At 43.8% G+C, this 18,324-nt stretch overlaps 1 protein-coding gene across 1 annotated transcript in view; it reads left to right on the top strand.

Moving 5' to 3' along the window:
* LOC144680419 (uncharacterized) overlaps positions 1-13,191 on the top strand; it is a 72,759-nt gene extending 59,568 nt beyond the window's left edge. The window contains exons 7-8 of the mRNA XM_078541385.1: positions 11,417-11,442; positions 13,126-13,191. Coding sequence (XP_078397511.1) covers positions 11,417-11,442; positions 13,126-13,191 — 92 coding nt within the window. The remainder of the gene's footprint in view (positions 1-11,416; positions 11,443-13,125) is intronic.
* The last annotated feature ends 5,133 nt before the right edge of the window (positions 13,192-18,324 follow it).

The raw sequence follows: 18,324 nt of genomic DNA, 5'->3' as shown, positions 1-18,324 counted from the left end.
GTATCTGACGACAGCAATGTGTGTCACCCTCTGCGGACTGTATTGCAGGGCTCCACCAGACTGGTCCAGGCAACAGAACCTCATCTTCAGCATCCTGATGCTCTGATCCAGCAAGTTACTAGTTGCAGCAGGAGCCTCATTATACCATTGCTCTGCTGCAGTCTGAGGCCGCTGCACGGGTGTCATCAGCCACGTCCTGTGCGGGTAGCCCTTGTCCCCAAGGAGCCAATCCTGCAGCCTCTGTGAACCCTGCAAAACTCCAGGGACCTGTGACTGACTGAGGATGTAGGCATTGTGCACATTCCTTGGAAACCGTGCGCAAACCTGCAGGATGTGTTTCTGGTGGTCGCACACTAGCTGCACATTCAGCGAATGGAACCACGTGTGGTTGATATAGTCCACTATGTTGCAATGGAGACCTGAGCACCACACGGGTGCAGTCAATCGCACCCTGCACCTATGGGAAACCCGAGATCTGGGTGAATCCAATCGCTCTTGCTTCCTGGCTGTCCTGGTCCCTGGTGAAATGCACAGAGTTGTGTGTCCTTGTGAAGATGGCATCCGTGACCTCATGGATGCATTTGCGGTTGGAAGCTTGTGATACCCCACAGAGGTCACCTGTGGAGCCCTGAAAGAGCCACTGGCGTAGAAATTGAGCGCCACTGTCAATTTCACAGCCACTGGCAGTGGATACCCTACATGTCCTCGTGGCACCAAATCCTGCAGGAGCCGGCAGATGGGACCGACCAGTTCCCTAGACATGTGCAGTCTTCGGCAACACTGGTTCTTGGTCATCTGCAGGAATGACAGGCAGCGTCTATAGACCCTGGGTGCGGCTAGGCGCTGGCCTGCAATGGCTCGCTGGAGCTCTTGGGTGATGTTTGTTAGAGCACCAGCTGCCCCTTCTTCCTGAGGTTGCTGCTCCTGCCTCTATGCAGCCAGGATCCTCAGTCGCTCTCTCCTCCATCGTCTTTGCATCCTGTAGGCCATCAGGCACACAGCTAGTTCATCAGGCTCCATGATCCTGATGTACTTAGCCTGCAGGATGAAAGTGAGAGACATGTGGTTAGCATGGGTGCACTAAGAACCTGTCCTGGTTAAGTGTAATGGCCCCATAACACTTCCCGGAGAGTGCTGGCCACCACTTGGATGGTCAGAGAATAGTGCGCTGCATGGCTGCCCTATTAGCTTGAGCTATTGGGGAGATGGGTCCAATCTGGGATGCTGACATTGCAAGGAGCTGTGAGCGTCTCCTGCAGTGACTGCTCCACGGCCAACTTTAGCGAGGAGATTGTACAACATGCGCAGTCATCCAACTGCTCTGCAGCCCACTAAAATGCTCATGAATTTGCAGTCTGCCTGTGGGGTGGGCTGAGGGCGGGTGGGGCGGGTGTGGTGTACGTGGAGCTCTGGGGCACTTGGTGGTAATTTGCTGCCTCTGTGTTGCTTGAGTGGGCAGGTTAGCCAGCAGCCCGACCCCAACCATATCAATGTGGCTGCACCTGAGCTGTCTCAGTTGCAGAGGAATGACCACTTTATACAGGTTCCCTAATGTGTAGCCACTTCCCTCACCCATCCCACCCGCCCACACCGAATACTTGGGCGCTATATTCAATGCCAGGCCTGCCCTTGCCCATCCTCCATCCACCAGTTGCCTCAATGGCAGGGCTGCCCTTAACCCCAACCCCCACCCCGATGCTCCTGAAGCTTGAGGTCCAACAGGTGACCCTCGCGAGAGCTGCACAAAGTTACTGTGTACTCACCTCCGAGTTCCCCTCAAAGTGCAGGCCGCCAAGCTCACTCCTTTTACGTGCTGTTGTGAAACACGTTGGCGGACTATCCTGCTGACATGGACGGATGACGCGGGGGAGGGGGGTCCGATTCTGGCGGGCTGGCCTGATAATGATATGCAGATGTATTACCATGAGTTTCCTAATGAGTTACAATGATGTCCGATAGCGGGCTGAGCGGGCAATCGCAAACTGGTTTACTGCTGTCATGAAACCAATCGCGCCATATTATCCGCTCACGCCACCAATCATGCCGACTCCAGCGGGCACAGAAAATCCTGCCCATGGTGGGATGGGATTCCAAACTCATGTTCCTACTCCAGCAGTGGCTGCTGAATTTTCCTAGTATAATAAAGGCTCCATACGCCAGGCATGAATCCCACTACTGGAGTCGACATGTACCCTTGTGGAAGCTGATACATTGCATCTCTCTCAGGTTACTGGATGCTGCTGGAATGCAGGGTCCAGACTGAGGCTCAGTGGCAGGAAATTCTGTCTTGTTACAGATAAATCATGTTTGATTAACTTCATTGAGATATTTAATGGTTAATGTTGGATGAGAGTACAGGTGATATTATGTCTATACACTTTCAAAAGATGTTTGACAAATTAATGTATAATAGACTGTTATTAAAATTAAAGCCCATGGGATTAAAGGGGTTGGCAGCTTAGATACAGAATTGGCTAAGTGACAGAACACAGAGAGTAGTGGTGGACAGTTGTTTTTCAGACTGGAAGGAAGTTTACAGTGGTGTTCTCCAGGGTTCAGGGAGTCTTACACTTTGGATACAAATTAATGACCTGGAAATGCCAACATTTGCAGATGATATTAATGTTGGGAAATGCAGTAAAAAATAAGGAAGTTCTAACAGAACATCCAATATGAACGTAGGAGCATGGGAGCAGGAGCAGGCCATTTGGCACTTTGAGTCTGCTCCACCATTCAATAAGATCATGGCTGATCTGGTTGTGGTCCCAGTTTCACTTTCCTGTCTGCTCCCCCATAACTCTTGACTCCCTTGTCTAACAGGAATCTTCTAACCCTGCCTTAAATAAATTCAAATATGCAGCCTCCACTATTTTCTGGGGAAGAGAATTCCACACACCAATGATCCTTTTGGAGAAAAAGTTTCTCCTCATCTCTGTCTTCAAGGGGATTCCTCTTATTTTTAAATTATGTTCCCTAGTTTTAGTCACCCCACAATAGGACACATTTTCCGTGTATCCACTCTATCAAGTCCCCTCAGGGTCTAGTATGTTTCACGAAGATCACCTCTCATTCTTCTAAACTCCATTAGATAGAGGACTAACCTGTTCAATCTTTCTTCATAAGACAACCCCCTCATTCCAGAAATGAATCCAGTGTACCTTCTTTGAACTGCTTCTAAAACAGTTATACCTTATTTTAAATAAGGTGATCAAAACTGCCCAGATATGGTCTCACCAAGGCCCAGTACAGCTGTAGTAAAACTTCCTCACCTTTATATGCCATTCCTCTTGCAATAAACACCAACATTCCATTTGCCTTCCTAATCACTTGCTGTACCTGCACACTAACCTTATGTGATCCATGTATGAAGACACCTAGATCCCTCTGTACAACCAGGTTCTGCAATCTCCCTCCATTTAAATATTATACTGCTTTTCTATTCTTCCTGCCAAAATGAACAAGCTCACATTTACCCATGTTACACTTAATCTGCCAAATTTTTCCCACTCACTTAATATTTATATCCCTTTGCAGACTTACTACCTCTTTTTCATAACTTACTTTCCTATATACCTTGGTGACCTTGGCAAATTTAGCAACCATACATTTTTAAAAATTCATTCATGGAATGTGGGCATTGCTGGCTAGGCCAGCATTTATTGCCCATCCCTAATTGCCCTCGAGAAGGTGGTGGTGAGCTGCCTTCTTGAACTGCTGCAGTCCCTGTGCTGTTAGAGAGGGAGTTCCAGGATTTTGACCCAGCAACAATCAAATAACTGGATTCACGTTCCATCCCTTCATGCAAGTCATTGATATAGATTGTGAATAGCTGATGCCCCAGCGCTGAACCCTTTGGCACTCCACTCATTACAGCTTGCCAATGTGAAAAAGACCCGTTTGTCCCTACCCTCTGCTTCCTGTTAGCCATCCAATCTTTTATCCATGCTAATATGTTACCAACTAAATCATGTGCTCTTATCTTGTGTAGTAACTTTTGATGGGGTCCCTTATCAAATGCCTTTTGGAAATCCAAGTGCAACACATCCATAGACTCCCCTTCATCCACCTTGAGTGTTACTTTGTCAAAAAATTTGGACAGATTTGTTAAAAACGATTTCACTTTCACAAAGCCATGTTGGCTCTGCCTGATCAAGTATCCTGCTGTAGCCTCCTTAATAATGCTTTCTAGCACTTTCCCTATGGCTGATGTTCGGCCAACTGGCCTATATTTTCCTGCCTTCTGCCTCCTTCCTTTCTTGTATGAAGGTGTTACTTTAGTTATTTTCCAGTCCACTGGATCCTTTTCATAATTGAAAGAATTTACAAGATTATAACTAATGCATCTCTAATCTATGCCACCGCTTCTTTTAAGACTCTCGGATGCAGGCCATCCGGTACTGGGGGCTTCTCAACCTTTAGGTCTTGTTTCAGCTGCAGCTGATGTTAATGCTCAGCAAGCCAGATCTCAGATTGAAACCCATCTCGGCTGATTGTAATTTTTTTTCTGTATTGTAGAAACGAGGAGGGAAAGCAACAGAACACAAAAGTATCAGGACTCCAGTTATTACTTTTAAAAATTGAAAAATTAACATGTTTATTAAAAGAAAAAAAGAAAAGATGAATCTTAAACACACAAGATAGAAGATACAGTTAGAAAATAAGTCGTACAAAATGATACCCAAAATGCTTTATCAAAGTTACACAATAAAACTATTTTTTCGCAACAGCCTTTACAGATTCTTAACCATAAAATCCAGGAAATATTCCCCAAACTGAGAAATTGCTTTCACTTTAAACAGAAGTACAATCCAGAGCTTCCTAGAACAAATCCACATTTATGTGGCTCTTCCAAAGGGAGAGTTCGAACAAACTGTTTCTCAGGACACATATTCTCCCGGATCAAAGCTGAGCTGCTTTCTTCAATTAAAAGATTTTCAGAGCTTTTCTGCACACTCCAAAACACTGGGATTGGCCTTCGGTGGGACGTCCCCCACAGCAACTGCTACAGCTGAAAACCCATTTGTATAAATACCTTTTCACCCCTTTCTTCAGAGTTCTCCATTGTCTTTAATTATCTGTTTGAAAACTCAGGTTCCCAAATATCAAAACCTTTCATGTTCCTATTTTACCTCTATTTCAGGTCCATAAAATTTAAAACGCCTGCCCCTGTTTACTCACAAATCTCCTGTAAAATGCAAATGTTCTTTTACCTTTGAGACTCGTTTGAAATGCAGCAGCTACAAATCAATTTAAAAACTTATCCCCAAATGCTCATTTCAGACCTACTCTGTTTCCTTGTAATTTAACACTCACTATAAGGTCTCATTCCAAAATGCAAGAAGATAACACCCTTAGGCTTTTGTGCCTTAGACTCTACAGAGAATCTGACTCCAACAACCTCACTTTGATTAAAAACAAAAATTGCCAGAAAAACTCAGCAGGTCTGACAGCATCTGTGGAGATAAAGACCGAGTCAACATTTTGAGTCCGTATGACTCTTCCTCAGAACTCTGCATCCGCAGTATTCTGCTTTTATCACTTTGATTAAGCCTGGACACAGACAGACACAAATTACCCTTACCTACATCGGATATACACATAAACAGAGAAATTTAAAAACGTACTCCTATCATCATGGTCCAATAGTTTAAAAGTAAAATATTGTGGATGCTGGAAATCTGAACTAAAAACAGAGAATGCTGGAAAAATGCATCAGGTCTGGCAGCATCTGTGGAGAGAGAAACAGAGTTAACGCTTCAAGTCCGTATGACTCAACTTTGAGAAAGAATCATACAGACTCAAAACGTTAACTCTGTTTCCCTCGCCACCGATACTGCCAGACCTGCTGAGTTTGGCGGCATTTCCTGTTTTTATTTTAGGCCTAATAGTTTTTCTAGCACCCTTTCCCAGGTCAAGGTGATTGTATTATGTTCATCCCTCCCTGTCAACTCTTGAATCTCAAGGCTCTTTGGGAAGTTTTCTAAGTCCTCAACTGTGAAAACAGACACAAAATCCCTGTTCAACGCCTCCACCATTTCTTTGTTTTGTGTTACCGATTCCCCAGAATCACTCTTTAGCTTTCGTTATTCTTTTCCTATTCAAAGACGTGTAGAAACATTTTCTACCTGTTTTTAGATTACTAGCGAGCTTTCTCTCATACTCTACTTTCTGCCACTTAATTATCTTTTAAGTAATTATTTGCTGGTTGTTAAAATCTGTCCATTCTTCTGACCTACCACTAATTTTGCACATTTGTACAGTGTTGCTTTCAATTTGATACAATCCCTTTAATATCTCCTTCAATTTTGTCAATGCAACTTTACTGTATTAAGTTTTAGTTTCCAAGTTCACCTAAGCCAACTCTGCCTTCATAGTCTCATCGTTACCATTATCTGGGTTTAAAACACTTGGCATGGACCAACACTTCTCCATTTTAAACTGAACATGAAATTCTATCACATGATCCCTTGAGGCCACTTTACCATGAGGTTATTGATTTATCCTGTGTCACTGCACATTACCAGATTTTACCTGTTCCCTGGTTGGGACTAGAATGTACGGCCCACAGTACATTTCTTAGTTACCCCATTTATTTCTTCCTGTATGCTTTGTCCTACAGTGTAACCACTGTGAGGAGGCCTATAAACTCCTCCCACAAGTGACCTCTTACCTTTTAGTATTTTTTATCTCTTGCCAAACTGATTCTACGCCTTGCCTTTTCGAGCTATGTTCTTCTCTCAGTATTGAGCTAATGCCCTCTTTAATTAACAGAGATACCCCACCACCTTTTCCTAGCTTCCTGTCATTTTGATAAATCAAAAATGCTTCACCATTCAGACCCCAGGTTTGGTCCCCTTTCGACCATGTCTCTGTAATGCCTATCAGGTCATCCATATTTATCTCTAGTTGTGCTAACAATTCATCTCTTTTGCTACAAATGCTGTGTACATTCAGATGCAAGGCCTAAAACTCTGCTTATCTTACCATTTTCTGCTTCATCTGCTGGTGCACTCTTATGGTTGTATTTTCTGTCCCTTCCTGACACACTCTGGAACTCATTCCCCAAATTTATGCCCTGCTTCATTGCATTGTTGTGTCCCTTTACTTTACTGTATATCATTACATATGACCCCTTCCCCCCATTATTTAGTTTAAAGCTTGCTCTACCACCTTAGTTATAAGATTCACCAGAACACTGGCCCCAGCACGGTTCAAGTGTAGTCCATCACAATGGTACGCTCCCACTGCCTGCACCCCATGAATCGAAACCCATTTCTCCCACACCAATTCTTTGAGCCATGGATTCATATCTCTAATCGCAATTACCCTGCACCAATTTGCTCGTGGCTCAGGTAATAATCCAGAGATTGTAATCTTTATGTTCTGCCTTTTAATTTAACCCCCAGCTGCTAATAATCTATAAGCAGGGGGAGGGGGTGGCATAGTGGTATTGTCTGGTAGTACAGAGACCCAGGGTAACGCTCCGGGGACCAGGATTCAAATCCCACCACAGCAGATGGTGAAATTTGAATTCAGAATGAATCTGAAATTAAAAGTCTGATCATGACCACGAAACCATTGTCGATTGTTGTAAAAACCCAAATACTTCACTAATGTCCAAAAGGGAAGGAAATCTGCCATCCTTACCTGGTCTGGCCTACATGTGACTCCCAGCCCATAGCAATGTGGTTGACTCTTAAATGCCCTCTGAATAAGGGCAATTAGGGATGAGTAATAAATGCTGGCTTAGCCAGTTATGCCCTCATCCCATGAATGAATAAAAACAGGATGTAGAAACTCTTTCCTAGTCTTATCTATGTCATTGGTACCTACATGGATCACAACCACTGGATTCTCTCACTGCCACTGCACGTTCCCCTCCAGCCCAGAGGAGATATCCTGAACCCTGGCACCAGGCAGGCAAGACAACTGTCTGGATTCATGTTCTCAACAGCAGAGAACTGTATCTATCCCCCTGACTATACTGTCTCCTATCACTACCACATTCCTCTCTGCTCACCCACTTGAATGACATCCCTCACCATGGTGCCATGGTCAATCTGCTCATCCAACTTGCAGTCCTTCTCCTCATCCACACAGGTAACAAACACCTCCGCTGGGGAACTCCACTATGCACCTTCCTCCAGCCTGAAGAACAGGCTGTTTCTGTTTCCTGTTGCTCAGCCAATTTTGTATCCAAGTTGCTACTGTCCCTTTTATTTGATGAGATAAATCTTTGCTCACCTGTCTGTTGTGCGGCACTGTATCGAATGCCTTTTGGAAGTCCATGTACACCCACATCAAAAGCATTAACCTCATCAACACTTTCTGTTACCTCATCAAAATGTTAGCTAAACACGATTAGTGCTTAATTGCTCTGGGCTGGTTTTCCTTCATTAACCCATGTTTGCCGAATTGAGTATAAATTTTGTCTCAACTTATTTTTTCTAGAAGTTTCCCCAACTCCAAGTTTAAACTGACTGGCCTGTAGTTGTGTTTATCTTGATATGCTGTTTTGAACAATCATGTAACATTTGTAATTCTCCAGTCATCTGGCACCACCCCTGAGTCTAAGGTAGGCTGGATAATTATGGCCATTGCGTCTGCAATTTCCTCCCTAACTCCCCTCTGTATTCTTGGATGTATCTCATCTAGTCCTGTTGCCTGATCAACTTTAAACAAGACAATCTATTCAACACCTCCTCCTTATCAATTTTAAACCTTACAAATGTCTGAATTACCTCCTTTTTCACTATGACCTGGTCAGAAACTTCTCCTTTGGAAAAGACAGATGCAATCTATTCATGTAATACCTCAACCCTGCCCTCTGCCTCCACGCATTCATTCCCATTTTATCCCTAATTGGCTTCACTCCTCCTTTTACCACTCCTTTACTATTTATATGCCTACAGAAGGCTTTTGGATTCCATTTTATGTTAGCTGCCAGCCTCATCTCATTCTCTCCCTTTGCTTCTTTCATTTCCTTTTTCAATTCCCCTCTGAACCTTCTATATTCAGCCTGGTTCACAGCTGCATTACCAACCTGACACCTGTCATGTGTACACTTTTTCTTTTTCAGCTTAATCTCTATCTATGTTGTCATCCAAGGAGCTCGGGATTTGTTTGCTCTAACTTTCCCTTCTGTGGGAATATACCTTGATGGTGACTGAACGCTCTCTTCTCTAAAGGCAGCCTGTTGTTTAACCACCTGCTAACTTGTGACTCCAGTTTTTCTGGGCCAGATCCACCCTTACCCCACTGAAGTTGGCTTCCCCCTGTAATTATTCTGACCATGGATTGTTCTTTGTCTTTTTCCATCATCAACCTATTCCCAACGATTAATGTCCCATAAATGTTCCCCTTCTGATCCACTGGACCCATCACATTCCCAAGAACCTGGCCAAGCACTTCCTCCTTTCTCATTGGACTAGAAAAATACTGCTGAGGAAAATTCTCCTGAACACACTCTAGGGACTCTTGCCCCTCACTATCCTTTCCACTCCGACCATCCCAATCTATATTCTGATAAAGTTCCCTATTATAAATACTCTGTAATCCTGGCACCTCTCTATAATCTCCTTGCAAAATGTATATCTTCCCGACTAGTTGGTGGCCTTTAGACTACATCAAACAATGTAATTATGAGACTTTTTCTTCCTTAGCTCTAGCCAGATAGATTCTGTCCTTGACCCCTCTGGGACACACTCCCATCCAGCTTTGCAATGTTCTGTTTAATCAATGCTGCCACCCCTCCCCCTTTCCTATTTTTCCTGAACACCTTGTACCCAGGAATATTTAATACCCACTTCTGCCCGCCTTTGAGCCAGGTCTCCATTATAGCCACAATGTCACATTACCATGAGGCTATCTCCGCCTGCAACTCACCAATCTTATTAAGCACACTCATGGGCTGAATCTTCTGGCTGACGGGTGGTGGATCCTGCACGTCAGCGCTTAAAATCTCACGGCATCGCGATCTTTAGGTTGGCGGGCGCTATGCAGCGTGACACGTGCCCGCCGTTAATTAAAGGCCCTTTTAAGGCCATTAAGTCACCAATTGTCGATGATTTTGAGGGGCCCATGTGAACTTCGGCTCTGCGCATGGGCCCAACGGGCAGGCGGGTAAGTGATTTTTTTAACAAACCTCATCCACTGGCGGGATGAGGTTTGATTTCGGATTTTAAAAAGTTTAGTAATATTTCTGTGTACTTCATTAACATGTCTCATTTCATGCGACACTTTCACACGAGGGGGACATGTTCATGATTTTTTAATTTTTCTAGTTTTCAGTGATCTCCCTGAGGCAGCACTTAGCCTCAGGGAGATGTGCGCTCTTTCGTGCGCATGTGTGAAAGAGCGCACTCTCGCAGTTGGGGAATCCCCCCCCTCCCCGCACAGGAGTGCACAGCGCTTCCTGTCGGGCGTCACACTGGAATGCCCCCCCTGCCCACGTAAAATGGCGGCGGGGCCCGTTTCAGCGGCGGCGATCAGCTGCCCGCCCGCTGCTGAGTCGGTCGAGCCCGCCCGCCCATCAAGGGCAAAATTCAGCCCCATGGATTCACATACATGCACAGTAATGCTAATTTAGACAATGTTACTCTCCCCCTTGCTCTGAACCCACCTTGTATACTTTAAAATGGAACACCAGTAAAACTAGGAAATAAGAATGCTGGTCAAAACTGTTTTTACCTTCTGGGAAGCCATTAGCACCACCATTGGCTCAGCTGTAGAGGGACACATGAAGAAGACTGGAGTAGTAATAGGGCAATAGTAACTTGCTATTTCAATAACTTGCTATTTCACACTGTAGTGCTATCCGTCTCTCCCAGTGTTTTGTGCACCTTGGGAACCCCCTGGTTCCCATATCCCTGCCATGTTAGTTTAAACCCTCCCCAGTAGCATTAACAAATCACCACCCCGCAAGTAAATTAGGCCAGGCTCTGTTTAGCTGCAACCCATCTGGCTTGTTCAGATCCCATCTCCCCTGGAACAGTTCCCAATGTCCCAGGAATAAAAAGCCCTCCTTCCTGGTCCATCTTTCCAGCTACCCACTCATCTGCTCTGTCCTCTTATTTCTATACTCACCTGGCTGTGGTACTGTGAGTCATCTGAAGATTGCTAATCTTGAGGTCCTGCTTGCTATTTTCCTACCTAGCTCCCTAAATCCTGACTGCAGGATCACATTCCTCTTTCTACCTGTGCCATTGGTACTGCTATGGACCAGACTGCTGGCTGTTCACTCTTCCCCAGCAGGGTGCTCTGCAGTTGGCCAGTGACATCTTTGACCCTGGCACTAAAGAGGCAATACACCATCCTAATTCAAGTCTTCTGTCATGGAAAAAAACAATCTGTCCCCTCATGATTGAATTTCCTATTATTATTGCTCTTCCTGTGTTCTTCATGTGTCCCTCTACAGCTGGGCCGTTAATGACTTCCTCAAAGGTAAAAACAGTTTTGACCAGTATTCCTAGTTTTACTGGTGTTCCATTTTAATGTATACAAGACCAGTTCAGACCAGTATTCTTATTTCCCAGTTTTTACTGTTTTTTCCTTCTGGGTTGACTCTAGTCCCCACATAAACCAGTATTTTCATCAGTATTCAGAACTGAATACTATTTAGACAGTGTGGTGCACAGAGGGGGTTCCTGCACTACCTGCCTGTTTCTCCTTGACTGCCTGGTGGTCACCCATTCCCTCTCTCTCTACATACTCTTAAGCTTTGGAGTGACTACATCTATAATCATGCTATCGCAAAGCTCTCTAACTTACAGATGTGCCATAGTGATAACAGCTGCTGCTCAAGCTCTGAAACCCGGAGCTCGAGCTGCTGCAACTGATGACAATTCCTGCACAAGCATCCTGGAGTTCCTACGTAGCGCAGGATGTGCATTCAAGAGGTCAGAGCTGCCCTGCCATTCCTCTATCTATTAGGTAAGAAAACTTACTACCACTAATGCAGCTTACCACTTAAAAAAATAAAGACTCACCAACAACTCACCTTCTTTCTGCTGTTGTCATTTAAACCGAGGGAAGATAATGAAATGTTTTATTTAAATCTCATTTTCTCTCCTAATTTTTTTTTTTGTTGCAGTTTTTAATTTCCCAGCTCCTTAAACCCTCTCAGAAACTTTGGAGATAGGGGAAAAAACTACACTACTCACCAGCCAATCAATTCATACTTTCCAGTGATGTGACACTTTGATTTATTTTTTCTCTCACATTTTATTTCAAACTCTAGCGTGCCCATCCCAATCCTCCTGCCCAGACTCTCCTTGAGTAATGGAGTTGAATATAGAAGTTGTGATGGTTTTCATGTAGTTGTATAGGGCATTGTTGAGACAACATCTAGAATACTGTGTACAGTTTAGGTCTCCTTATTTAAGAAACATAATTGCCTGAGAAGCAATTCAGAGAAGGTTCAGACGACTGATTCCTGGGATGAAGGGGTTATCTTATGGGGAAAGGTTGGGCAGGTTGGGACTGTGTCCATTGAAGTTTAGAAGACTTGAGGTGATTTTATTGAAACGTGTAAGACCCTGAGGAGGCTTGACAGGGTGGTTGTTGAGAGGATATTTCCCCTTGTTGGAGACACCAGAACTAGGGGACATGGTTTAAAAATAATGGGTTTCCCATTTAAGAGACAGATTAGGAGAATTTTTTTCTCTCAGAGGGCCATGAGTCTATGGAACCCTCTTCCCCTGAGAGCGGTAGAGGCAGGTCATTGAATAATTCTAAGGTGGAAATAGATAAATCCTTGACCATCAAGGGAACCAAAGGGTACAGGGGGTAGGCAGGAATGTGGAGCTGAGGCCACAATCAGATCAATCATGATCTTACTGAATAGTGGAGCAGGCTCGAGCAGCCAAATGATTTACTCCTGCTGCTAATTTCTATGTATGAATGTAAGTAAGATAAGGTGATTGATTTGCAAAACACATCCCTTCAGTCTTCAAGCCTCTGGTCACCTGTCATTTTAATTCTCCACCTTGCTTCCATGCTGATCTTGCTGTCCACAGTCTCCTGCCATGTTCCAATGTCTCTCATCAGAACCTCTGCCTCCATTTCCTTTCCTTTCTCTTTGCTGGTTTCCTTTTTTCTCTCTTGTTTTGCTCTTTTTGTTTTCAGGCGGTAGCTGTTCAGATTCTGTCAATCACACCTCCTCCGGACACAACTTTTGTTTCTTTACGATAAGAAGGAAATCAAGGCCTTGGAGAGAGTGCAGAAGAGATTTACTAGAATGATAGGAGTGTGGGTGGGCCTCAGTTACATGGAGAGACTGGAGAGGTCGGAGGTCATTTCCTTCGAGCAGAGAAAGTTGCCAGGAGATTTGAGAGAGGTTTGCAGAACCAGGAAGGGTTTTGACAGAGTAAATAAGGAGAAACTGTTTCCAGTGGCAGAGCTGGCGATACCCAGAGTGCATAGAATTAAGATGATTGGCAAAAGGATCAGGTGCAACATTTATTTAAACAATGAGTCGCTGTGATATGGAGAGCACTGTCTGAACTGGTGGTGAAGCAAATTCAATAGTAAAATTCAAAAGACAATTCTTGAGATAATGGGATACATTTTTTGTGTGTGTCTGTGGGAAAAGATGAGGTCAGGGTGATTAGTGGGATATGTCCACCAAACAACACAGGAGCAGCTTGCCTGGAGGCTGTATCATTCTGTGTGTCTATGATTCAATGTAGCCACATCAGTGTTTTCCACATCTCAGCAAAGTCTCCCTGATTCACCATGAGCAATGCTGTAACAATGTGTTTCTTTGTCTACAGGTACAATTGTTCCCATCTCTGCACCTTGGGTAGTTTCTGGATACATGGAAAATGGCACAATGGGACAGGCACTCTTGATATCTGTTATGATAGTTGCTGAAGTCATCAGTCCACCAGAACCAACAGATCAAACAGTTCAACTAGGAAGTATGCCTGCTGATTGGTGCTATATCAGGTGAATTTAGTTACTGATTTGTATTGAGTTTGATATTGCTTTAACTCAGCTCTTGTGTCAACATCACTCAACCGAGAGTCGGGCTGTGATTATTGGGCTCATCTGGGTGCACGGGAACATTGGTCAATATTAATAGTATAATGGAATGATTCATATCTCATAATCTGCAGTTCCTTCTTCTGAGAACACAGCGAGACCTCCCCATTCACATTAGTCAGGTTCATATGGAGTTAGCTCCTGTTTTTCCGACATTCTTACATCCACCACGTTGTTTATATTTTCAAGAACAAATTCAAATCCATGTTCTCATTAGATACAATAAATAAGCATAGTGGGAGAGGAAGTACTGGAGGGACTGCCATCATTGAAGGTGGATAAACCACCAGGGCCGGATGGATTGTATCCAGGCTGTTGCATGAAGCCAAGGATGAAACCGCAGATGCTCTGAGGATCACTTTCCAATCCTCACTAGACACAGGCGAGCTCACAGAAAATTGTTGGCTTGTGAATGTCGTACCATTTTTAAAAAAGGGTGTGAGGGATATGCCAGAAAATTACAGGCCAGTCAGTCTGACTTTGGTGGTGGGCAAATTATTGGAGACAACTTTGAGAGACAGGATAAACTGTCACTTAGAAAGGGGCAGATCGATCATGGAAGTCAGCATGGTTTTGTTAGGGAATATTGTGTCTTACTAACTTAATTGAAATTTTTGATTAAGTAACAAGGAGGATTGATGAGGGTAGTGTAGTGGATGTTGTCTACATGGATTTTAGTTAGGCATTTGACATTCCCCACATGGCAGACTGGTCAGAAATGTGAGATCCCATTGGATTCAGGGGAAGGTGGCAGATTGGTTACAAAATTGGCTCAGCGACAGGAAACAAAGGGCAGGATTTTACGCGTCGGCGAGTGGGGGCGGGGCCAGCATGCTGATGCGCGGTGAAGTCGTGGGAAACTCCTGACATCATCACGTGCTATGTAAATTTTCAGGTAGGCGGGGGCGCGGCGAAATCAGCTGCGCACTCGCCAACCTGTCAATGGACAATTGAGGCCATTGACAGAGTCAATTATGTAATTAAAGGACTTGCCTGTCTAACCTTAAGGTCAGTAGGCAGGCCAGGAGCCCTGGCGTGAACTAGAAAAAGTATAAGTCCTCATACGGGCGGGATGAGGTTTCATGTACGTTTTTAAAAATTTTAATAAAGTTTTTGTGAAAATTATGGACACGTCCCAACTCATGTGACATTGTCACATGAGGGGACATGTCAGGGAAATTTTATTTTTCTATTTTTAGGTTTTTTACATTTTGAACCGATCTCCCTGAGGCAGCACTTAGCCCCTGGGAGATGATTAGGCCACAGCTGGAATTCTTTGTACAGTTCTAGTCACTGCATTACAGGAAGGACATAATTGCTCAGGAGAGAGTGCAGAGGGGATTTACAAGAATGTTGCCAGGGCTTCAAAATTGCAGCTATGAGGAGAGATTGGATAGGCTCGGGTAGTTTTCTTCGGAACGGAGGAGGCTAAGGAGTGACCTAATTGAGGTGTACAAAGTTATGTGGGGCTAGAATGGGTAAACAGGAAAGACTTGATTCCCCTGGCTGAGGGGTCAATTAGCAGAGGACATAGATTTAAGGTGATTGGTAGGAGTATTAGAGGGGACATGTGGAAAAACTTTGGAATTCACTGCTTAAGTTGGTGATTGAGGCTGAAAAGCTCAACTCTTTTAAATGGTACCTGGACCTGCATCTGAAGCGCTGTAACCTGCAAGGCTACGGACCTATTGTTGGAAAGTGGGATTAAAATGAGCGGCTAGTTTCTTTTTTCTCTTTTTTGGCTGGCACAGACATGATGGGCTGAATGGCCTGTTTCTTCACTGTAACTTTTCTATGGTCCTATGGTTAATCAGTGCCTCACACAAAACCATTTCAATTCATCATCATCTCGTTGAGATTTCTGATGTTCTATTAAATTAATTTAAACGTCCCTTTATCTACTCTCTCTGTGCGTAGTCATAAATGGCACAGTTCCAATGTTACTGGCCATCCTCCCATCGACTGTGGAGGGGACATTTTCCTCATATGTGTCTGGATGATGAATGTCGGTGTGATTTGCTGATCTCAGAGAGGATCAAGCTGGGCCCAGTTGTTCCTTCACTAAACACTCACTAACTCACACTATCAGTGAGGGTCATGACACAGGACGATCTCCAATGTGGACATTGTCCTCCTGGAGTAATGAACTGCGATGCTATTTTGTCATCTCTATTATTGCACATTGAGCTTTTACAGTGAGCAGCTGTGATTGCAAAGATTGCTGTTTGGGAAAATTACAGCCTAGTTTTTACTCCATTTAAATTATTGACAGAAATTCAGGCACTTCGGGCCTGTGAATTCCCAACCAGTGAGCCCTGTGAACAACAATTCACTCCAGGAATTCCCGATCAGGGATTCTGTCCTCATATTTTAAACAATCAAAGACATTTGAAGTTTTCCCTTCCAGGAGCAGAAGTTGGGGTGGGAGGAGTATCTGAGATATCAGCTGGGTGTGGGTCATCCTTTATATGGGTTGGCAGTAAGTGGTAGAGTTGTAGAGAGCAGGAAATGCTGCAGGCAATTTGTGTACAGCAAGATCATACAAACATACAAATTAGGAGCAGGAGTAGGCCATCAGCCCCTGGAGCCTTCTCTGCCATCCACTAAGATCATGGCTGATCTGATTGCAGCCTCAATGTCACTTTCCTGCCTACCCTCTATACCTTTCACTCCCTTAATAGTCAAGAATCTATCTCCCTCTACCTTAAAACTATTGAATGACCCTCTTCTGCTCTCTGGGGAAGACAGTTCCACTGACTCAAGACCCTCTGAGAGAAAAAAAAAATCTCCTCATCTCCATTTTAAATAGGAGAGCTCTAATCTTTAAACGTTGCTCTCAGGTTCAGGTCTCTCCAACAAGGGGAAACATCCTCTCAGCATCCACTCTGTCAAGCCCCCTCATCATCTTCTATGTTTCAATAAGATCACCTCATTCTTCTAAACTCCAATTGGCCCAACATGCCCAACCTTTCCTCATAAGAGATCTCGTCCCAGGAATCAGTCGAGTGAACCTTCTCTGAACTGCTTCTAAGGCAATTATGTCCTTTCCTAAATAAGAAGACCAAAACTGTGCACAGTGCTGTTGATGTTGCCTCACCAATGCCCTGTAGAACTTTAGCAAAAGATCCCTACTTTTATATTCCAGTCACCTTGCAATAATGATAACATTTCCCTTCCTAATCACTTGCTGTATCTGCATACTAACTTCTTGTGATTCATCTACCAGGACACCCAGATCCCTCTGTACCTCAGAGTCCGCAATCTCTCTCCATTTAAACAATCTGCTGCTTTTCTATTCTTCCTGCCAAAGTGGACAAGAGGAATTACATTCACTATTTTCCAATTTGATGGGACCCTTCCAGAATCTGGGGAATTTTGGAAAACCAAAACCAATGCATCTACTATCTCAGCAGTCGCATCTTCTAAGACTCTAGGATGAAGTCCATCAGGCCCTGGGAACTTATCAACCTTTAATTCCAATAATTTCCTCAGTACTCTTTCCCTGTGAATATAATTGTTTCAAGTTCCTCCCTTCATTTCACGTCTTGGTTCACAATTATCCCTGGGATGATATTTTTTCCTCTACAGTGAAGATAGATGCAAAATATCTGTTAAATCTATCTACCATGTCCGTATTTTCCATTATTAATTCCACACTCACTCTCTAGGGGACAAACGTTCACCTTAGTTATTCTATACCTTTTTAAATATTTGTGGAAACACTTATTATTCATTTTGATATTTCTACCAAATTTTCTCTCATAATCTAATTTCTCTTTATTTTTCTTCTTCTTATTATTTTCATTGTTCTTTGAGTCATTTTTTGTTGTTTTTATATCCAGTCCAATTTTCTGATCTTCATGGAATTTTATGCTCTTTCTTTCAATTTGATGCTATCTTTAACTTCCTTAGTTGGCAATGGATTGTGTGTCCCTCCCCAGAATCTTTCTTTCTCACTGGAATGTATCTTTGCTGAGTGCTATAAAATATCTCCTTAAATACCTGCCACTGCATCTCCACTGACCTATCTCTAAACCTATTTCCCCAGTGCACTTTAACCAGCTCTGTCGTCATACCCTCATAATTGCCCTTATTTAAGTTTGACGCATCAGTCTTAGACCCGCTGGCCCATAACTTCTGTTCTCCGGGGCGTCAAACCCAGGAGATAGCCCAGAAGATGCACTGGGGCATCCCGCGGAAGTGCCCATGCAAGGATTGTATTCAAGTTCAAACTTCCCATTGGCAATTACCCTGCACTGGGAACCATCCGATGCTCCAATT

The sequence above is a fragment of the Cetorhinus maximus genome, chromosome 5 (assembly GCF_964194155.1).
Source record: "Cetorhinus maximus chromosome 5, sCetMax3.hap1.1, whole genome shotgun sequence".
Taxonomy (NCBI): Eukaryota; Metazoa; Chordata; class Chondrichthyes; order Lamniformes; family Cetorhinidae; genus Cetorhinus; species Cetorhinus maximus.
Note: the sequence above shows the minus strand (reverse complement) of the source record. Positions and strands in the feature narration are given on the sequence as shown.